At 44.0% G+C, this 21,346-nt stretch overlaps 1 protein-coding gene across 8 annotated transcripts in view; it reads right to left on the bottom strand.

The window, feature by feature from the left end:
* Kiaa0586 (KIAA0586 ortholog) overlaps nt 1-21,346 on the bottom strand; it is a 107,288-nt gene that overhangs the window by 81,126 nt on the left and 4,816 nt on the right. For 3 of the 8 annotated variants that reach the window (XM_006990718.4, XM_042260757.2, XM_076550850.1), the window contains exons 4-9: nt 20,820-20,889; nt 12,393-12,567; nt 10,396-10,617; nt 7,671-7,821; nt 5,528-5,695; nt 4,367-4,490 (exon numbers count right to left, since the gene is read on the bottom strand). In XM_006990718.4, coding sequence (XP_006990780.1) covers nt 4,367-4,490; nt 5,528-5,695; nt 7,671-7,821; nt 10,396-10,617; nt 12,393-12,567; nt 20,820-20,889 — 910 coding nt within the window. Of the gene's footprint in view, nt 1-4,366; nt 4,491-5,527; nt 5,696-7,670; nt 7,822-10,395; nt 10,618-12,392; nt 12,568-19,779; nt 20,766-20,819; nt 20,890-21,346 lie in introns of those variants that run through there. The other 5 variants (XM_076550853.1, XM_076550852.1, XM_042260758.2 and 2 more) reach the window with 5 other exon arrangements.

The raw sequence follows: 21,346 nt of genomic DNA, 5'->3' as shown, positions 1-21,346 counted from the left end.
ATCCTAGCACTTGGGAGGCGGCAGCAGGCAGCTCTTTTGAGTTCAAGGCCAGCCTGGTCTACAGAGTGAGTTCCAGGACAGCCAGACTACACAGAGAAAACCCTGTCTCAAAAAGGCAAAAAAACAAAAACAAAAACAAATCTAGACAAATATTAAGCTAAAAAAAAAAAAACAGAAGAGAAATTCTGCAGGTGAAAGTCCAGTAACTAAAATGCCTTTGAACATGTCACAGTGTAGCCCAATCTGGCCTTGAACTAAAACCTTCAGCTTCTTACTGCTAGGATTACAGGTGTACACCACTATGCCCAGCTTCAAATGTAAAGTTAGTTACTAGGGGCCTTGTGGTGGTCAGGATGAAAATGGCTCACAGGAAGCAGCACTATTAGGAGGTGTGGCCTAGTTGGAGGAAGTGTGTCGCTGGGGCTTCAAGGTTTCAGAAGCTTAAGCCTGGCCCGTGTCACTCTCTCTTCCTGATGCCTGCAGATCTGGGGGTAGAACTCTCAGTTACCTCTCCAGCACCATGTCTGCCTGCACGCCACCATGCTTCCCGCCATGATGATAATGGACTAGACCTCTGGACTGTAAGCCAGCCCCAATGAAATGTTTTCCTTTATAAGAGTTGCCGTGGTCATGTGTCTCGTCACAGCAATAAAACCCTAACTAAGACAGGCCTTAGTCTGCCATCTGAGATCAGAAGAATCAACAGTTCTAAAGATGGGCTAACTGAAATGCTCTGAAGGGCAGACAATGTAACTGAGGTTTCTGGATGGCAGCACCTGCTATCAGGAAACTGGCTGCTGGAGTAAGATCAAGTGTCTGAAGATGTGCCTAAGCTAGCCAAGACCGTCAGACAGCTCTGCCCTGGAGAATTCATGACAGTCCCTTTGGCTCCAGGATGTTACAAACCGGAGGTCTATAAATATCTGTCATTATTCTAATCTTCCTCCTCTTTTGGTTCCACCGAGACACAACACACTTCTACAGGATCATAACGGATTTCTTGATTTAGCATGGAAATTCTGTTTATGCAGATGGTACTAGAGTCCTCAGAGGCCATCTGCAGATGAAGAAAATCTCAGGCACAGTTGCAGGCCTGCTTTCCATAGCAAACAGGGTCCCAATACAAAAGACTGTCAGTTCTCTGTCCCTGCTCTAGGTGTGAACAGATGGATGGGAAGCACACAGTACCCAGAGAGATCATCAGTGGTGAGAACAAGATTCAGAAGGGTCTCACAAGCCTTAACAATAAGCCCAAGCTGCCTCTGACTGACTGGAGGAGGACGCAGTCCAGACTGAGATGAGTCTGGTACCCCTGCTTCGGTGACATTCTTTTGTCAGGGAAGCTGGACTGCCCTTTTCCTTGCTTCCCTATCTGATATGTCTACACTTGACCAAAAGACTGTAGACGTGGCCAGGTGTGGTGGTGCAGGCCTTTAATCCCAGCACTTGTGAGGCAGAGACACAAGATCACCTCAGCTCAAGGCCAGCCTGGCCTACAGAACAAGTTCCAGGACAGTCAGGACCACACAGAGACCCTGTCTCAGAAAACACACACACACACACACACACACACACACACACACACACACACACACACACACGAGAGAGAGAGACAGAGACAGAAAGAAACAGAGACAGAGAGAGAGAGAGAGAGAGAGAGAGAGAGAGAAACAGAGACCCCAGAAGTACTAGATTCAAAAACAAGACAGTATTCTGAAGTGTAAATACAGAGGGTTTTAAAAAAAAAATGCTAAAAATTAGAAAGAAAATTGAACAGAGCCTCAGAGACATAGAATATCATCAAGCATGCCAACGAGTCCTAGCAGAATCCTAGAAGGGCAGGTGAGGTCACAATACAGTTTAACTATATAAAGAAATAACAGCCCTAAACTCTCCCAGTTTAATGGGAATTAATCTAGTCACTTAAGACGCTCAACAAACTGCAAGCAGGACAGACTCACAGATAAGCCATCCCTAACTAATTCCTAACTAGAGAGCGTCATGGTAGGTTGAATAGGCCAGACTCAGAAGGACAATGAACATGTTTTCTCTCATATAAAAACCTTTAGATTTCAAGTGTGTGCGTGTGTGCGTGCGTGCGCTGAAACAGGACGGGAGCCATTAGAGGCGGGGAAGAACTGAAGTGCAGACAAAGGAGACAGCAGTGGACTGATGCACACAGAAGGAGGGCTATGAGAGGAAGGCAGCCAGCCAGCCAAAGGGAAACAGGAGTGGGGAAGGAGGGAGGGAAGGAACGGCTAAGAACCAACTATACCGACATCTACGTACGCCCATGCTACATGACACCTATTGCTTCATAACTTAAAAAGGAACCATAAAAACCACACTACAGTCCACTTGTCAAAAGTACATCAAAGAGAGACTCTTCCAAGTGACTAAAGAAGAGTTGACTGGCTCCAGGCAGGGAGTCCTCCACAAGATGGCTCCTGGATTCTCACCAGGACGCCACAATCAAAAAGGCAACAAATGCCAACACTCCGGGGTTTGGGGGGGCAGCCAAAAATTTTAGAAAAATTAAATATCCAGCCGGGCGGTGGTGGCGCACGCCTTTAATCCCAGCACTCGGGAGGAAGAGCCAGGTGGATCTCTGTGAGTTCGAGGCCAGCCTGGTCTACAAAGTGAGTTCCAGGAAAGGCGCAAAGCTACACAGAGAGACCCTGTCTCGGAAAAAAAAAAAAAATTGAGAGAAAGGACACCAGATAGAGGCATGCAAAGGAGGGTAGACCTCCACAAACCAAGGAAGGATGACTCAGAAGTCAGGCCTGTTTCCACCTTCATTTGGGACTTACAGCTCTGTTCTAGAGCAATAATAATACTAGTAGTAATAATAAAGAAGCTAAAGATGACCCCAGATAAACAAAAATAGAGCAAATTCCTTACTAGCAGAGATAACCTACAAAGAAAGAAGAGGCTCTTCATGGTGGAACAAGAAGCCACTAGACTCTAATGTGACCTATTCGAAGAAATGGAGTACCAGGAAAGGTAAACTATAAAGGCGAGTGTTAAAAATACCTGCATCAGCAAGGTCTTGTGACCCATGCCCTTCACTACAGCAGTAGAAAGCAGAGAGAGACAGACTTCTGGAAGTCTGAGGCCAGCCTGGTCTACGGAGAGTTCCAGGCCAGCCAGGGCTGCACAGTGAGACCCTGTCTCAAAAACCAAACAAACAAATCTGTACTTCTGTAACTTTTCTTCTGTTTTAAAAGTCAGCTGTATGGGGACCAGAGAACTAGCTCAGCAGTTTAGAGAACTTGCTGCTTTTGCAGATGACCCAGGCTTGGTCCCCAAAACCCAGGTGGCCCAAATCTGCCTTTAACTTAAGTTCCAGGGAGTCTGCCGCCCTCTTCTGGAAAAAAAAAAAAAAAGACAGCTGCGTGGAATAGTTATCAAGCTGCATAATTGGACTCATAAAAATAAACTTTTTTCTGATTATACAGGGGAAGGAAAGGGAAGAAATTTTCACTATGCAGAAATTAAATGGGTATAATCTGTATGAGGTCATTTTAAATCAGTACGTCCATTACAATCTCTAGGGCAACCACTAAGAAGGCAAACAGAAACCGAGCGGTGGTGGCACACGCCTTTCATCCCAGCACTTGGGAGGCAGAGGCAGCCGGATCTCTGTGAGTTCGAGGCCAACCTGGACTACCAAGTGAGCTCCAGGAAAGGCACAAAGCTACAAAAGAGAAACCCTGTCTCGGAAAACCAAAAAAAAAAAAAAAAAAAAAAAAGCAAACAGATGTAGCTAAGGCAAGGACAGAGAATGAAAGTGGTGTACTGGGAGGCACCTAATACAAAAGCAGGCACTCACGTGGAAGCCACACAGCAATATGGCACACAAAGACATTACACAAGTTAAAACCCTGCGGTATTTCCAGGTAAGACACTCAGATTGTGGCTCTTTACAGTCCCCTTACTGCAGTTCTATCACATCAGAGTTAATATTATTATGGCTGGTTACTTGATCTTAACCTTTTTAACTATTTGTCAGGGCAGGAGGTCGACCCAGGGCCTCATGCATACCGAACAAGTCTTCTCCTGTCACTAAGCTGGACCTCCAGCCTCAAAGCAAGCTGTACGCAAAATTTCAAACATACTCAAGAAGAGAAAAGGAGTACAAGGAACTCTTTACGAAGCATTATTCTCAAAGTTACCTTCATTCACTCTACATCCCAACCCACTTCCTCCTCCTACCATCACAGTAAGGCTACATATCATGCTACCAGAATCTGCCCCTGTCAGAAATTAACAACCTATGTTTCTAAGTCAAATACTTTAAAAAGCAAATGCAGAATTCTGAACAAAGCTCTCTCTAGTCCAACCAGTTCCAATCTTTTGTTTTTACCTGTCTCTCTTCTCGGAATTCCATCCTGGTTTTGACCTGGCTAGCGAGGTTATGTTTGATGACTCACATCTTCTCGTCAAAGAATCATTACTACTCAATATCTGTTCCAACAGTCTTACGTTTCCTAAAGCAGAAAAAACATGTATCATTTTCCAACTCAGTTCATGTCTCCTTTATATTTCATCTCGTGTGCATTAGCACTCTAGCCTAAACTAGGTTCTCACGATGACCATCTACTCAACCTGTTCTGCAACCACTGCGGTTCTTTTGCACGGATTCCCGAAATTCTGCGTTGGAAACCTAATTCTCAAAGTTACATATTAATGGTATTTGAAACGTGGAGTCTTCCTGCTGTGACAGGCTCATACGGGTTCTGTTCTCATGAGCGGATTAGTGGGTTGGTTATCAAAGGAGGAACTGAGTTATAAAACAGCTTTCTCTGGCTAGCTTGCTTCCTTGCCATGTGATCACTCACCATACCACTACCCAGTAGAGGTCAGCACAGGAAGATGCCACCCACTGTCATACTTTTAAACTTCTGGAATACTGAACAAAATAAACCTCTTTTCTTTATAAATTACCTAACCTGTGGGGTTCAGTTATTACACCTAAAAATAAACCAAGACAACAATATAGATGTAAGTATACTCATCAAGTAAGACAAAATATTTTCATCTTATTAAAAACTAGAGTTGTAAAAATTGGATTAATGTAAGTAAAATGACTAAATGTATTTCTATCAGAGAGTAAGGTTTTTGGTTTGGTTTGGTTTTTTTCAAGATAAGGCTCCTCTGTGTACCAGCCCCGGCTGTCCTGGATCTCACTCTGTAGACCAGGATGGCCTTGAACTCAGAGATCCCCCTGCCTCTACCTCCCAAGTACTGCGATTAAAGGCATGCACCACCACTGCCTGGCTAAGTTATAGAACCTTTAAGAGACAACCTAGCTGGAGTCACTAGGGGTCAAGCTTTGGGGTTGCACAGCCTGGACTCTCCCCGTCCGATGTCAGCTTCTGACTGTAGACTGTAGAGTGTGCCCCTTCTCACACCGTGGGCTAAAATAAACACTGCTTCCTTAAGCTGCTTCCTGTCAGCATGTGATCACAGCATGAAGAAAAATAACTAATACAAAGGCAGATACTCACCCTAATTGGTTTCCTACCTTTAGGACTTGACATTTCCATATTTTCTTTTTCTTCTGTAGGGTTTTCCCTCTTTGATATTCTGCCATCCCTTGAGACAGGGACAGGAGCAAACCTGCGGGGTGCTGGTGTCTCTAAAGGAGATTTCTGCCCATCAGAATCTGTATCTTCAACTCCTCTTAAAGGCACTGTAACAGAAAGAAGGAAATAATTAAAACAAACTTGTGTTGTCTCTAGTGATAAAGTGCTTGCCTAGCATTCATGAGGCCCTGGGTTCAACACCTAAGCACCATACATACATATATACAAAAGTAATAATCACAATAATAAAGAGAAATTTAACTTCAAAAACCTTTTTAATCTGATGGTAGAGTTTAAGGACAGCCTGTTCTATGTAGAGAGTTCGGGATAGCCAGATACACAGTATGACACTGTTTCAAAAATTAATTTTAATTAATTAAAAAAATAACTTTTTTGAGCACAGCTGGTAAGATACTTGCCTTGCATGGTGCCCTGAGTTCAATCTCCAGAACCCACATTTAAAAAAAAAAAAAAGTGTGGTGGCATGTGCTCAGGAGGAGAGACAATGGATCCCTGAGCTCTCAAAAGAGCAAACCTTTCTTTCTTGTCAAGTTGCAGGTCAGTGAGGAACCCTGGAGCTGGGCATGGCGGTGCGTTATGCATCATGGTGTCTGCCTTTAATGGCAGCACTCTGAAGTGGTGGACCTCTCTGAGCCCAGGGCCAGCCTTGTGCACACAGCAAACTCCAGGACAGCAAGGAATACTGCACTGAGAGACCCTGTCTCAGAGAAAGAAACACTTCATCCTCACTAGAAATCAAAAGAAATAAAAACTAAATGTTTTCTAGATAAGTTAAGAATCAGTGTGATAATATTTGAGTCTTGTCCAAGCTGTAGTGAAAATGGCATCGCTAGACATTTCCCAAAAAAATACTTATTTTATTTATGTATGAGTGTTTAGCCTGTACTTACAGGCACTGGGTATGTGGTCTGGTGCCTGTGTGCCAGAAAAGAGCACTGGATCTTCTAGAACTGAAGTTATGAATGGATATGAGCCACCATGTGAGTGCTGGGAGTTGAACTTGGGTCCTCTGCAAGAGCAGGAGGTGGTGTGTGTGTGTGTGTGTGTGTGTGTGTGTGTGTGTGTGTATTTTTTATTCTTAATGCGCATTGATGTTTTAGCTGCATGTACGTCACAAGCATGCAGGGCCCGGGAGGCCAGAAGAGGGCACTGGATTCCCTGTACTGGGGCGGTTATTAGCGGCCACATCACTGCTCTGGAACAAACCTGGGTCTTCTCTAAGAACAGCCAGGGCTCTTAATCACTGAGCCATCACTCTGGCCCCACCAGCCACTTTCAATGGCAATGAAAACTGATAAAGTACCTGGCAATATCTTCTGACCTAATAATCCTACTCCTAGGAATTTACCCTAAAGAAGAAAGATTAAGAAAGACAATGTTAACCCAGCACTGTGAAGCGAGGCGGGAGAGGCACCGCCAGCTCCAGCCAGTCTGCGCTACAACACAAAACCCCGCCTCAAGAACAAAATCACTCCAAAATCACCACCATGGGTAAGGGTTTACAGTGTTCATTTGTACTCGTCCGAGGTTTCTTCTGACAAATCAGGGAAATCAGTAATCACACAGCTTCTCAGACGAGAGAATCACTACAAGCATTCCGATTCTAGATCAGCCAATTTTTTCTTTTCTTTTTTTCTTTTTTTGAGTCAGTGTTTCTCTGTGTAGCCCTGGCTGTCCTGCAACTCGCTCTGTAGACCAGGCTAACCTCAAACTCACAGAGATCCACCTGCCTCTGCCTCTCAAATGCTGGGATTAAAGATATGTGCACCACCACCCAGCAATAAGTAGGGTTTTTTTTCCCTAAATTTCTAAATTTCTGATAATTTTTCAAGTTATCAATTGAAGTCATAAATTAGGAATTGTTATGATTCATAACTTAAATAACCTTCAAAATAACCTAAAATTTATTTGATCCAAAAAAAGATACAAAACCAAGACTTTCAAAAATAAACTTTACTTCTGAAACAAAGTGTCCTACCACTTTACAAACAAATTTTCACCTCTTACAAATGAAACATTCACAGCTAGCACATTTTATTCACAAGAAACTAAGTATTTTACCTTGTTTAGAAACAAATGTGTTATGTGAAGAAACACTGCTACCAAGATTAGGATGTCCTGGTTTCCCAGAATGCTTCTCCACTGCTCTGGAAGGGGACGTGCCAACAAGTTGAAGACTGTTAGCCTTGAGTGCAGCACCAATAAAATGGGTCTAGAAGAAATACAATTATTTTATTCATTTCTAATTATTTTACATATAATTTGATGACATAAAGTGACAAGATACATTGAGATTTATTAGCAGAATTGAAAATGGCTTCTTACATTTAACATACAATGAAAATGTGATACACTTACACATATGTGCAAGCAAAAACACTCACACATAAAAATAAAAATAACTTTAAGATATATATATATATATAATGTATATTTTAACAAATAAAGCTGATTTCAGAAGAAAGTTTTATGGTATTATCAAAAAATACTAAATAATGCTGGGCTGCGGTGGCGCACGCCTTTAATCCCAGCAGTGGGGAGGCAGAGCCAGGCAGATCTCTGTGAGTTCAAGACCAGCCTGGTCTACAGAGTGAGATACAGGACAGGCACCAAAACTCCAGAGAAACCGTGTCTTGAAAAAACCAAACCAAAACAACAACAACAAAAAAAAACTATTCAGTTTTATAGAACTCATAAAAGTATATTGAGATCCCTCTAAATAGAGCAGATTGGGATAGACTCAACTACTTAATTTCATTAGGCAATTATTAAATAATGTACCTCATAGGTCATCAAGACTTCAACTTTATCTATAATTGCAAGTTATACAGACAGACATAGGGAGTTCTAGGCCAGACAGGGCTACACAGTAAGACTGTCTTTAAAAAACAGAAACAACAAAAATAATGTAAGCCTTATTCTTTTTTGATGAGAAGGAGAAACTGTTTTTAAGCAAAGAGGTCAAGGTCCAGAGAAGTAAAGCTATTCACAGGAGAGGGCCCAGCAGTCTGACTAAGTCACCCCAGCTTCCAAGTAGATAATGTACCACACACTCAATCCACACGTGGAGGACTTCCTAAAACTTTACTTGCACGCCTATGATCATGTCAATAAAATATTTTTAATCTCATGAAAACCTTAAGATAAGCCCCACTAAGAAGTTTTGAAAAGAGGGCTGGAGAGATGGCTCAGTGGTTAAAAGCACAGACTACTCTTCCAGAGAATCCAGGTTCAATTCCCAGCAACCACATGGTAGCTCACACCTGTCAATAACTCCAGGTCTAGGGCTTCTGGTAAAACACCAATGAACATAAAATAAAAATAAGTTTAAAAAAAAAAGTAGTCTCGAGAAATGGGAATGTAGAAACAAAACTCTTGAAAGGAAAGCTTATTTAAGTGTTTACTTTGTGATAATATACTAACAGAATAAACTTATTTTTGTGCATTCTTCTGAATGCCACATTTTGATATAATTTTTAAAACGTCGAAAGTGTGCAATTAAAAAGAAATGTAGGGCTGCAGAGATGGTTTGGTGGTCAGCGCTTCCCTACAAGCATGAGGACAAAGTTCAGATTCCCAGAACCCAAGGTAAGACTGAACTCCAACCTGGAGGAGGAAATCAGGTCCCCAGGGCAAGCTGGCTAAAAGACCGCTGGGATCAATGAGCTCTGAGTCTGATCTGAGAGACCATGCTTAAAGGATCGGGTGGAAGACTGATGGAGGATGATTCTCAGTATCAACCCCAGCACATGCACACATACCCACACGCACACATACCTACACAGGTGCCCTCACACACGCAACACACATGCAACACACAAATGAACATATAAAAAGAAATGCAAATTTACAGTGGCTATAGATTGCTATTTAAAAAATGTTTTGGAGCTGGGTAGTGTTACAAAACTTGGAAATTCAAAATAAATAATAGCTATTTGTGAAGCTAGTTCTTTTTTTATAATACCTCAATATATCATATTCAAAAGGCATTACAATATTTATTCTTTTAATAAATTAAATGCAGGAGCAAATACACACAGTAGGTAGTTCCGGCCCCGGGAGCGTCAGAGCCATGAGAAATCTTTCCACAACACCCAAGAGCTACCACACAGATCTGCTCTCCCACAGTCCCCAGGGTGTCCAAGTCTCTGTATTTTTATAAAGCTCTCCAAGTGACTACAGTGCATAGTCACAAGCTAGAGATTGCTGATGTAAACAAATGACTGTTTTAAAAATGATGTTACTGGGCTGGGGGTGGCTCAGTGGGTAAAAGGCTTGGCCTGCAGGCATGAGGACCTCAGTTTAGATCCCTAGCTCCATGTAAAAGGCCGGTACAGTGGTCAGGTCTGCAGACTCAGGACGGGGGGGGGGGGATCAGAGACAGGTGCATCCCTGGCGCTTGCTGACCATTCACTCCAGCCAAACAGGTGAGCTTGGCATTTGAGACTTTGTCTCAAAAAAGAAGGCAGATGGTGACTAAGGAAGACATCTACACTAACCTCTGGCCTCCACAGGAACGAACAAACACACACACACACACACACACACACACACACACACACACACACACACATACACACACACACACACACACACACACAGCACCAATGACATGTAACCTAGAACATGCCAAGTATCCACATGGAGTAAAGAATGATGAGCAAGCCAACCTTGACTTCAGAAATCACTGTCACGACCTAGTCAGCTATTACAACTGTCAGTTACTATTAACTTAGAGATGCAAGTTCAAAGGATCGTGGCCTGTGCACTGGTTTATCACACACACCTGGATATCCATCTGTTGTTGCTGCAGTTTTTCAAGGTGTCTGATGTGCTGCTCCATAAATACATTCATTTGCTTCTCGTGATCATGGCACTGTGATTTCTCTTGCTTACTCTGAATGCTTGTTTGGTGCTCTGCCACACGCTGTAACTGTTTATCAGTCTCCTGTAACTTACTAAGTAATTCTGCAACAGAATTAACCTTTGCTTCCAAATCACTCTGTACCTAAAATAAAGATCAAAATAATATTTCTATAGAAAGACATAAAAGATGTGTTCAAGTCCTAGAAAGGTTACTTACAGCAACTGGTACTGAGAAGGTATTAAACTTGAGCCTCTGCTCACAAGATTTCTCATGATTTAATGCCTTTGTTTTTAGTCACAAAATTAAAAGGCAAAATGGAGCAATCCTAAGGGGTGTTTCGTTTCATAAACTATACATATACTATACATAAACTATACATACATCTGTATGTGGCACACACGTATATCCACACCACATCTGCCAGATTTTATAATGCCAGAAAAACCAATTCTTAAATGAAAGTTAAAGAGAAGGAAACAGTAAAACTTTTGGTGCCACACATTATGATATGGAGGGCTAGGCAAAGCCGTGAGCAGTACTGACATACTCAGCTGTGACAAGAACCAAGGACGCGGGCCCGTGAGAAACTAGTAAAGCCTTTTCCCATAAGGATCGGGCTCAGAATTGGCAAAGCCTTCGTCCTCTGACCCAAATGTGAGTGTTCACAGAGGATTAATCAATGTGTATTAAGACTAGGAACTAGGCTGGACGACATGGCACACGCCTTTAATCCCAGCACTCAGGAGGCAGAGGCAGGGGGATCTCTCTGAGTTCGAGGCCAGCCTGGTCTACAAAGTGAGCTCCAGGACAGCCAGGGCTGCACAAAGAAACCCTGTCTTGGAAAACAAAAACAAGAAAAGACTAGCAACTGTGGCTTCCTCCTGGATGTTCACAAACTGAGACTGTGGTCCTACAAATACTCCCTAGAGAGACGAGCTAAGCCCTCCTCCTGGGCTGTGTATCGTTAACATGCTGAGGTTGCAGGCTGTGGAGGAGGTACATGTGGCTCCGTCAGAACACCCACGTTCCTGACCCCCAGTTTTTCTGTCTATCTGTGTGTCTGTGTGTCTGTCCTTTCTTCACTCTTTTCCAGCCCTACTCAGGGCTCCAGACCCAGGCTGTGCGATGTAGTCCTGCAATCACAGAAGGATCTGCAGTTCAAGTCCAGACAGGAGGACCCGTCTCAAAAACGAACAACGTCGGGACGCAGCCCAGTTCGTGTGCTTGCCTAACATTCAGGAGGCCTTGGGTTTGATTACTAGCACTGCATAAGCCAGGCATGATGGTGCACCTCTGCAACGCAGAACTTGAAGGGTGGAGAAGAATCTGAAATTAAAGCTCCTCCATGGCTACACAGCGAAGTACAGATCAGCCTGGGATCCATGAAACTGTCTCAGAACACACACACACACACACCAGGACAGCTCTCCATACTTCTCTAACGTCAGGCGGTAGGCCACCAGCTGTGAATCCACATCTTGACTCTGCTGTCCATTCACTCTAAAGCCTTATGCCCAGCCTGACCTATTTCGTTTCCCCTTACAAACTGACTGGCTAGTCATATATGATTAAGGTCCCGTACAATCCTCTGGTTCATTCAGGACAGCACGTCTAGCAGTACAGCTCAGTGTGAGAACCGCATAAGGACCCTGGGCTTGATTCTTAGAGAATGAGCATCCAGAACTCGGACTTCCACTGCTACAGAGAAAAAGTCCTGGCTTCACCAGCCAACACATTCCCAAGGAGGAGATTTTCACAGCCTTGAAAATAATTCACAACCACAAATGGGAACAGCCTTTCAAAGTGGGAACAACTCGAACGTCCCTCAGTCTCCAGTCAGACACACCATTGGGAGTCCGTTCTGAACAGACCACCTTGGAGCAGCTCAGGGTCCAGGGCCCGGGAGAAGGAGGTACCTTTATCAAAGGAGCTGCTGTTGCGATGGCAGCGGCGGTTGCTGCGGCCACAGTTGTAGCGGAGTCAATTCTATTGGGGGATGACGCAGTCTCCGGAGCAACAGCATTCTTTTCCACACTCGTGTCTTCTAAAAGATGTACTTTCACCTCCTTAAAAACAGGCATGCTTTGAGCTCTTTAAATACAAAGATATAAAAGTTTTTCAGTAATCTACATTGAGTCATTTGAAGAAATGCCTACACGCCATAACCTGGTCATCTCCTAAAAGTGGCTTTCTTGATTTTCTTTTAAATGTTTATCTTCCTTGTAGTTACGTGCAGTGTGTGTACGTAAGAGAAGATGTGTGTGTACATGTGAGTCGGGTGCCTTTGAAAGCCTGAAGCATCAAACACGCCAGGAACTTGCACTGTGGAAGACTGTGAGTTGTCTGATGTGGATGCTGTGAACCAAACTCAGTCCTCTTCAAGTGCAGCAAGCATTCTTAACCACTGAGCCAGCTCTCCAGCTCCATTTCATTTTTTTTTTTTTTTTTAAGATCAGGGGATAGTGAAATATCTCAGCAGTTCTTCAGAAGACCCAGATTCAATTCCTAGCACCACCACATGGTGTCTCAAAACCGTCTAACTACAGTTCCAGGGGATGGATAACCCCCTCTAACCTGAGGGTGCCAGGTATATACATGGTATACAGACATACAATACAGGCAAAACACCCATACACATAATTTTTTTCTAAAAATGATTATTAAAGTCATTTCATCAACATTATTAAGTTTACGTCACCAAGGATTAATGAAATAAAAAGTTATCCCTTGAAGACAGTAATAGTATTTTTAAAAATATGACTTACACATGACAACCTCATAGCCACAATTATAAAGACAGATAATTAAGAAGCATAAATATTGCAGGGCAGGGTGGCCCACGCCTTTGGTCCCAGCACTCAGGAGGCAGAGGCAGGCAGATCTCTGTGAGTTTGAGGCCAGCCTGGTCTACAGAGTAAGATCCAGGACAGGCTCCAAAGCTACACAGAGAAACCCTGTCTTGCAGAAAAAAAAAAAAAAAAAAAAAACCACAAATATAAAACATAGAGTTCTAAGAATTTAAATACTAGTTTTGATCCCAAAGGCAGGAGAACTGCATTTGTTTCTAAGACTTGGTCACTGTGTTCACCAAATACTTTCAGAAGAATTATAAAACTAGGAGTTGGGGTTGACATCTGATTTCCAACTCTAGCACATGCACATAAAAAGCAAAACAAAACAGGAAGACCAACAGTGCTTACCACCCACTCCATACTCAGACTTCTCACATCCTCCTCCAGGGTCTACTCTGGTGATACCACACACAAACCCACACCTCACGAGATCTCGCCCAGATCCCAGAGCAGTGCCCCAGACCACAATGGCCACCTGCATCTTGCAGCAGTGACCTTAGGCTTCCACAGGGCCCCAAATTCCAAATCCAAGCCTAGTCCTACAGCCTCCTCCTGAACTGTAGTCAACAGAAAGCTCCCACCAGGACCTGTCCTAGCTGCTTCCGCCCACAGGACCATTTGTGCCAGCTCCACACCCCCACTCCATGCCCGTCCTCCTCCGTGGTCTAGCACGGAGAGTACTGACCCTTACATCCAAGCCTTTTCCGCAATCTATCAGATTTAGCCTGGGTGTAACAAACAGTGTGTCATCAGCCTAGCCTTCCCTGCCTTCACAGCCGAAGGGCTCCAGGCTTGGGCCAGTATTCTCCCTATCTGTTCACCAGACTACATGACTCTCATGTCATCTCCAGCCTTTCCACTCAGACCTCCACACTCCCATCTTGGAACAGGAAACATCTTACTTAGCAGCCCAGACCCCTCTGCCCACTGGACTATATTCCACCCAAGTCACTTCCAACCTCTAGACCCTACCCATCCCCACATTCTCTCTTCTCCCCCAGCCTGCTCTATCCATAGCAAACTTAAGACTAACTTAGAGGAAGTCCACATGCCCAGATCTCATTGAAAGAATACCAACAATATGAAAGACCAGTTCTCTCCAAAACCTACCAGTCCTGTAGAAGAGCTTGTCATGTGAACTACCTAGATGACAGCAGGACACAGGATTTAAGAGAGCAATCACAAACTTCATCAAAAAATTCAAGGAGTTTAAAGATACAAAGAAACAACTCATTGAAATCAAGGAGAAAGAGCTTAAGGCGAATAATCACAAACATAAGGCTGATGGGAATGACCACGACAACCCAGGACTTGAAAACAGAATTCAATGGAGACAGGACACTGAAGGACTCACTGCAAAATGACAATGGAACTGAAAAACCCAGAGGCCCAACCAGAAAACTCAAGGAGACCCTTACAAGTAGAACGAACCAAGAACAGTAAGAACATCATCAGGTCCTGAGCATAAAGTAAAGGATCCCAGACCAAAGAAACAGGAACATGAACAGTTAAAAACAAACCCACAGGTAAAGAACACACAGGAAATGTAGGACCAGGAAAAACACCAAGCTTCTAATCATAGGTACAGATGAGCAAGAAGAAACCAAGATCAACAGCAGCAGATCACCTCCCCCAAGTGAGGAAAGTGTAGTGGTCTGAACAAGAATGGCAGGCACAGCCAGGCAGTGGTGGTGCACGCCCTTAATCCCAGCACTCAGGAGGCAGAGACAGGTGGATCTTCCTGAGTTTGAGGCCAGCCTGGTCTACAGAGTGAGTTTCAGGACAGCCAGGACTGTTAAACAGAGAAATCCTGTCTGGAGAAACAAAACCCCAAAACAACAAACAAAAAAGAATGGCCCAGGGAGTGGCTTTATTTGAAAGGATTAGAAGGATTAGGAGGCGTGACCCTTGTTACCTTGGTCATGGTGTCCCTCCACAAAATAGAATAGTGACTATTCTAGACAGAAAGACACATCCATACACCTACAAGAAGTACACATAGTTAAAACATTAAGCATCCATAACAAAGAAGTGTTTTGAAAAGGGCAAGAGAGCCGGGCGGTGGTGGCGCACGCCTTTAATCCCAGCACTCGGGAGGCAGAGGCAGGCGGATTTCTGTGAGTTCGAGGCCAGCCTGGGCTACCAAGTGAGTTCTAGGAAAGGCGCAAAGCTACGAAGAAAACCCTGTCTCGAAGAAAACCAAAAAAAAAGAAAAGGGCAAGAGAAAAGAATATAAGTCATATACAAAGGAAAACATATCAGAATAACAGCTGAAAGCCAAAACGGCCTGGAGCAATGCATTCCGAGTGCTAAAAGACTGGCAGCCAACGTAGACTAATATACTCAGGTAAACTGTCTGCCTTAACTGAAGGAAAAGAACAACTTTCCACGACATAAACAGCCTCAAAATTATATCCAACAAATGAAACCTACAGGAAATACAGGAAGCTTTATTTTGGGCTGAAGAGAAAAGTGAACATAACAGAGAGACTGTGGAAAGAGATACAAAGCCATTTAATAAAACACAAAATACAAAAAACATATATAAATAAATAAAAAGCCAGACATGGTGGCGCACGCCTTTAATCCCAGCACTCAGGAGGCAGAGGCAGGCGGATCTCTGTGAGTTCGAGGCCAGCCTGGGCTACAGAGCGAGATCCAGAACAGGCACCAAAGCTACACAGAGAAACCCTGAGCTTGGGGGATGCTAGAGGGATTAAGATTCTAGATTTTAAGATATATTATAGAAGCATAGTAATAAAAACAATATGGTATTGGCACAATAAGACAGCTAGACAACAGAACAAAACTGAAGACCCAAACAGGAGCACACATAACTTCAGTCACTTTATATTTGACCAATATGCCAAAAACCTAAGCTGGAGAAAAGAAACCAACTTTAACAAATGGTGCTGGGAAAACTGGATGTTCACATGCAGAAGAATGCAATTAGATCCACTGCTATCACCTTCCACAAAAGTGAACTGCAAATGGAGCAAAGAACTAACCTCGAAACCTGAAACCCTGGAACCACCAGAAGATGATGTAGGCAGTACTGCACATGATGGAGGTGTAGGGAAGGACTTCTTGAACAGGACGCCATTTGCCCGCCCAAGAACTAGAGCCAACAACTGACAAGTGGGACCTCATGAAACTCAAAAGCTTCTGCACAGCTACAGAAACGACCAACAGGACGAAGAGGAGTGCAGAGAATGCCAGCAACACAACTGACAGAGATTATTTCCAGAACAGTCAAAGAACCCAACAAACAAGTCAAAAAAACAAATGAGCCACTCAAAACACAAGCCTAGGATCTGAGTAGAGTACTCAAAAGAAAAAAGAGCTAAGAAGTATCTGAAAAGTGTTCATCATCATCCCTGGCAATCAGGGAAAGGCAAATCCAAACACCCCAGTGAGAGGCAAAGATCAAGGGGACAGGCAGCAGCAAATGCTGGAGCAATGTGGGGAAACGCTGGATCCCTGTTGGTGGGGCTGCAAACTGGTGCGTCGCTATGAAAACTGTGAAAAATCCGGAAAGAGCTAAAATTAAATCTACCCTATGACCAGCTCTACCACTCCTCAGTATACGTCCAAAGAACTCAACATCCGACTCCACAGACAGCTGCTCCGCTATGTTCATGACTGCTCTAGTCACAATATGGAAGCAATCTAAATGCCCTACAACTGACGAATGGATAATGAAAATGTGGTATATATACATTACCGAATACTATTCAGTGGTAAAGAAAAATGAGATCATAAACTTTGCAGGTAAATGGCTGGAACTAGAAAAAATCATATTGAGTGAGGTTCCTTGGGCCCAGAAAGACAAATGTTGCATGTTCTCTCTAACTGGAGGCCCAGCTCTGAATCTTCAGGTGTGAAAACATAGTCAGTAGTCACTATAAAAACCAGGATAGGAAAACAGGACCATTGCTCCACCAGGTGGTTTGGGGAGCAACTGAGAGGGGGATAGCAGAGCGTAAGTAATCTCATCAGGGACCGGAGAAAGGGTGCACTCCTTAAGAAGAGGAGGGGTTCAGTTCAGAAGGCAGAAATGCAGTGAAGGGGCTGCAGAATACAGGTAATCCAGGCCGGGAAGTGGGCTCCCTGGGGAGTGGGAGGGAGGGAAAGACAGGAGAAGGTGGAGGATGGGAAAGGAGAACAGCAGGACACAACTCCCCCTGGGACAGGGGAAACAAAAGGCAGGCTCCTTAGGGAAGGGGAGGGAGGGTGAAATAACAGCGCGGATAGCTGAAAAGGCACAAGGGGTCATACTTTTAACTATTTACCCTAAAAAACAGTAATGCGGGCACCTCAGTGTATAGATACAATACACAGGTTTAATCAACTTTATTTGGGCTGACAACACTCCCTCTAAAGACCACCTAAAAAAACAACAACCACCCAATACCAGACCTGAGAATCCCTCTTTTCAGTTGTTGGTCAGGACTAAGAGACTCCAACACATACAGCCTAGGGCTGTTGCCCTTGGTTACCGCCCCTGGAGACACCATGTACGTCAAAAACAAGGCCCAGAGGCCCCGAAGATGAAGCTGATCTGAATGCTCCTCCCTGAGGACTAGCTTCCATGGTAGCTACCAGAAGGGGCCCTGCTAGCTTCCAAAAGAGAAAGAAAGGCAACCGACAGTCCCACCCAGCTATGACTCCCATGAACCCCATCAACAACCAGCAAGATAAGCTTACAGTCCGGTCCGTCAGTGGTGCGTATACCCTGCTGGTAACCAACAGCTGTCCCAGAGCACTTAGGACTTGCTCAACAAGAGGGCGACCATGCCTGGAAACCTACCTACCTAGTCAGTGCTGGTGAAACCACGGTTATCGGAGGAAAACGGACAACCACTAATTTACTAAACGTGCATGATCCCTGACAGTAATCTAGAAACATGTGTCCTTACACCCACAGAGAAGTGCAGTCTTCACCTCCATCCAGGGAACTTTTCTTAGCAATGGATGGAGCCCAGTTCAGAAAACCACAGCCAATCAAAGCGCAGAGCTGTGGAGTCCTACTCAACACCCTCTCACCCACAGCTCCGGGAACACCGCAGGGGAGGGGCAGAGGGGCAGAGGGATCCTACGAGAGCCAGGAGCAGGGACTTGCTGGGACACTGTGTCCATAGCAATGTCAGAGGCCACACCCATAAAGTCTCACCAACATGGCCGCCAGACATGAGCTGAGCAAGGACGACACCACTGACCATGCCGAATTGCATTCAGAGAAGCCCAAGAGACCTCAGCCCTACCCAAAGAACCAGAGTAACTGAGGAAAGCCAGGAGAGGGAGAGCTGGCCTTTCCCAGGGACGAGCACACCAAGCGGTTGTCCAGTGACAAATGGTCAGCCCTGAAAACACAGGCAAGTAACATGTGGACTCCACAGGATTTTATCCGGGAAAGAGAGAGAGAGAGAGAGAGAGAGAGAGAGAGAGAGAGAGAGAGAGAGAGAGAGAGAGAGAGAGAGAGAGCGCAAATATAACTATGCACAAAATAACAACTAGTGAAAAAAAGAGACCATGAATTTGAAGGAGAGTGGGGAGGGGTATATGGAGAATTTGAAGGGAGGAAAGAAATGCTGACATTAAAATATGACCTCAAAAATTAAAAAACAAAAGCCAAAAACTCAAAAAATTTTAACAGTAACGATACAGACTACTATTTTTCAAAAACTAAGGCATGATTGACAAACTTAAAATATGTGCAGTATAAAATGCGATTTTTTTTATACGTATATACACCATAAAACAGCACAATCAAGCTAATCAATATACCCATTACCTTACGTAACTACCTATTCTCTGGTGTAACACTTCTGATCTACTCTTAGTAATTAATATTCACTGTGGTTGTCATGCTGCATACAAAGGTCCACTTTGGTAATTATCTCCCGTTTCCCCAACAACCAACTTCTGGCATCCCCCAATCTACCCTGCTTCTGTGATGCATCTGATCCATCTAGTTTACATGGTAATTCTTTCTTTGCTGGCTCACTTACTTACCACAAAGTCCCAAGAAGGACTATTAAAAGTTCTGAGTTTTCTGAATCCTAGCCTCTTCAATAAATGTCACCTGGTTTACTTAATGGGCACCACACATACCCTTAGGCATCACAAGGAGTCTGGCAGAATGGGGATAACAGCTCAGTGGGAATCCGAGCATGCGCAAGGCCTTGAGTTCAATCCCCCTTACCACAAAAAAAGAACACAGCAAACTCAGATACATAATCCCAGATATACATCTGACTTGGTTTTTTTTTTTTTTTTTTAAAAGCTGGTCCTCCGCACTCTCTATTTAGACCCAGACAAACTGGTTCAAGGACACCGACAAAACCTGGGAGTCCCTAGTGAGTCTAAGTGGTGTCAGCAGGAAAAGGCCCACGTACAGCATGGTCCCCTCAGCTTACTTCTGAGCACAGCACAGCGCTCTTGTACTTACTTCTCTGCGACCCTCTTCACAACTGTTCCCTGCACACCTCAACTGTGTGACGTTATTTCAGCTTCTCCATCTGCTGACCTTCTCATAACCAGGTGAGTCACCAAGTCTCCTCAATTATTTCATCACAATTACATGACAACTGCCTTAGAGAGAACTGGGAAGGTAAGGAATCTAAGATCATCTACCCTTATTTCTCAATTTTACATAAAGAAACTGAAGTCCAGAAGTAATGGGATTTACTTGACCAAAGCCAAGGATTTAGTGAAGGACAGAGTTAAGGGTCCAATTCCCAGAGATCTTCCCACGGGCCTTCAGCTTTCTGAGGTTAGCTTGTCGTCGTCGTCATCCCCCAAATTCCACTCTTCTAGCTGCCCTCCTTTACATCATACAGCTCTTACTCTGCCAAACAACATCTATTAGGAGTCACAAAGCTCCTTACGTTGAAGACACAAAGCCACTGGGCCCACAACTAATTTCAAGTTTTTCTCTCTGTCCTCTCAAGCTTCTACCATCTCACTACTCTCTTCTTCAGATGCGATACGGCCATTCATGGCCTCTTCCACAACCCTGTCTTCACACCGCCTGCTGGTCTCTCCCTTTATTGATTCCTTTTGAGTTGCTGCACGGAACACAGAGCTGAGACTTGATGATCAGGCATGCCATGGTTCACACAGCTGTATGGTAATCCCTCGAATGCAATGCTCTTTCCTGTGCCAACTCTAGCCACTCATGCCTGCGTCTGTGTACATCATTAGATATGCTGGGCTACTGTAATATTAGAGTTAGTAAGAAAGCAGGGCAGGGGACAGAGGGGGGGCTATCAGAACTTGCTGCTGTTAAGCTACACTCACTCCTAGACCATGCACGTTGGCAAGTGCTCTGTACCACTGAGCTACATCCCCAGCCCTAGACGTTGCTATGGTTCATCTTAGAACATTGCTGTGTTCTTAATCGCTGTGTATTCATCTTTCAACATATGCTAAAGCAGTTTCCCTCCAACAAGGTAGCACATCACAAGTGTGTCTGTAAACGAAACTTACTTTTGCTTTAGAACAGTTCGCAAAGCATCTTTCTGTCCCATGGTGTACTGCGAAATAAAGATGTCATTTGCTGAAAAATTAAGACACAAAAATATATTTCAGATTCTAAAGAAGAAAAAATGTCAAGATTGAGGGCTAGGCATGTAGTTCAGTGGCAGAACACTTGCTTACTATGTATGAGATCACAGGTTTGATCCCTGGTACTGTGGGAGGGAGGGAGGGAGGGAGGGAGGGAGAAAGAGAGAGAGAGAGAGAAAGAAAAAAAGGAGAAAGAGAAAAGAAAGGAGAGAGGAGAGAGAAGAGAAGAGAAGAGAAGAGAAGAGAAGAGAAGAGAAGAGAAGAGAAGAGAGAAAGAAGAAAAGAAAGAAAGATTGAATTTGGACCTGTAATTGTCTGACACCCATATCTACCACTCAGGATGCAGAGGCATGAAGTTTCCTGCAATTTTGAGGCTAGCCTGGTCTACCATAGCAAGTTCTAGGCCAGCCAGGACTATGCGGCAAAACCCTGTCTCTAAAACAAATCAA

This window comes from Peromyscus maniculatus, chromosome 14 (genome assembly GCF_049852395.1).
Source record: "Peromyscus maniculatus bairdii isolate BWxNUB_F1_BW_parent chromosome 14, HU_Pman_BW_mat_3.1, whole genome shotgun sequence".
Taxonomy (NCBI): Eukaryota; Metazoa; Chordata; class Mammalia; order Rodentia; family Cricetidae; genus Peromyscus; species Peromyscus maniculatus.
This window is presented reverse-complemented; position numbering and strand designations above follow the sequence as displayed.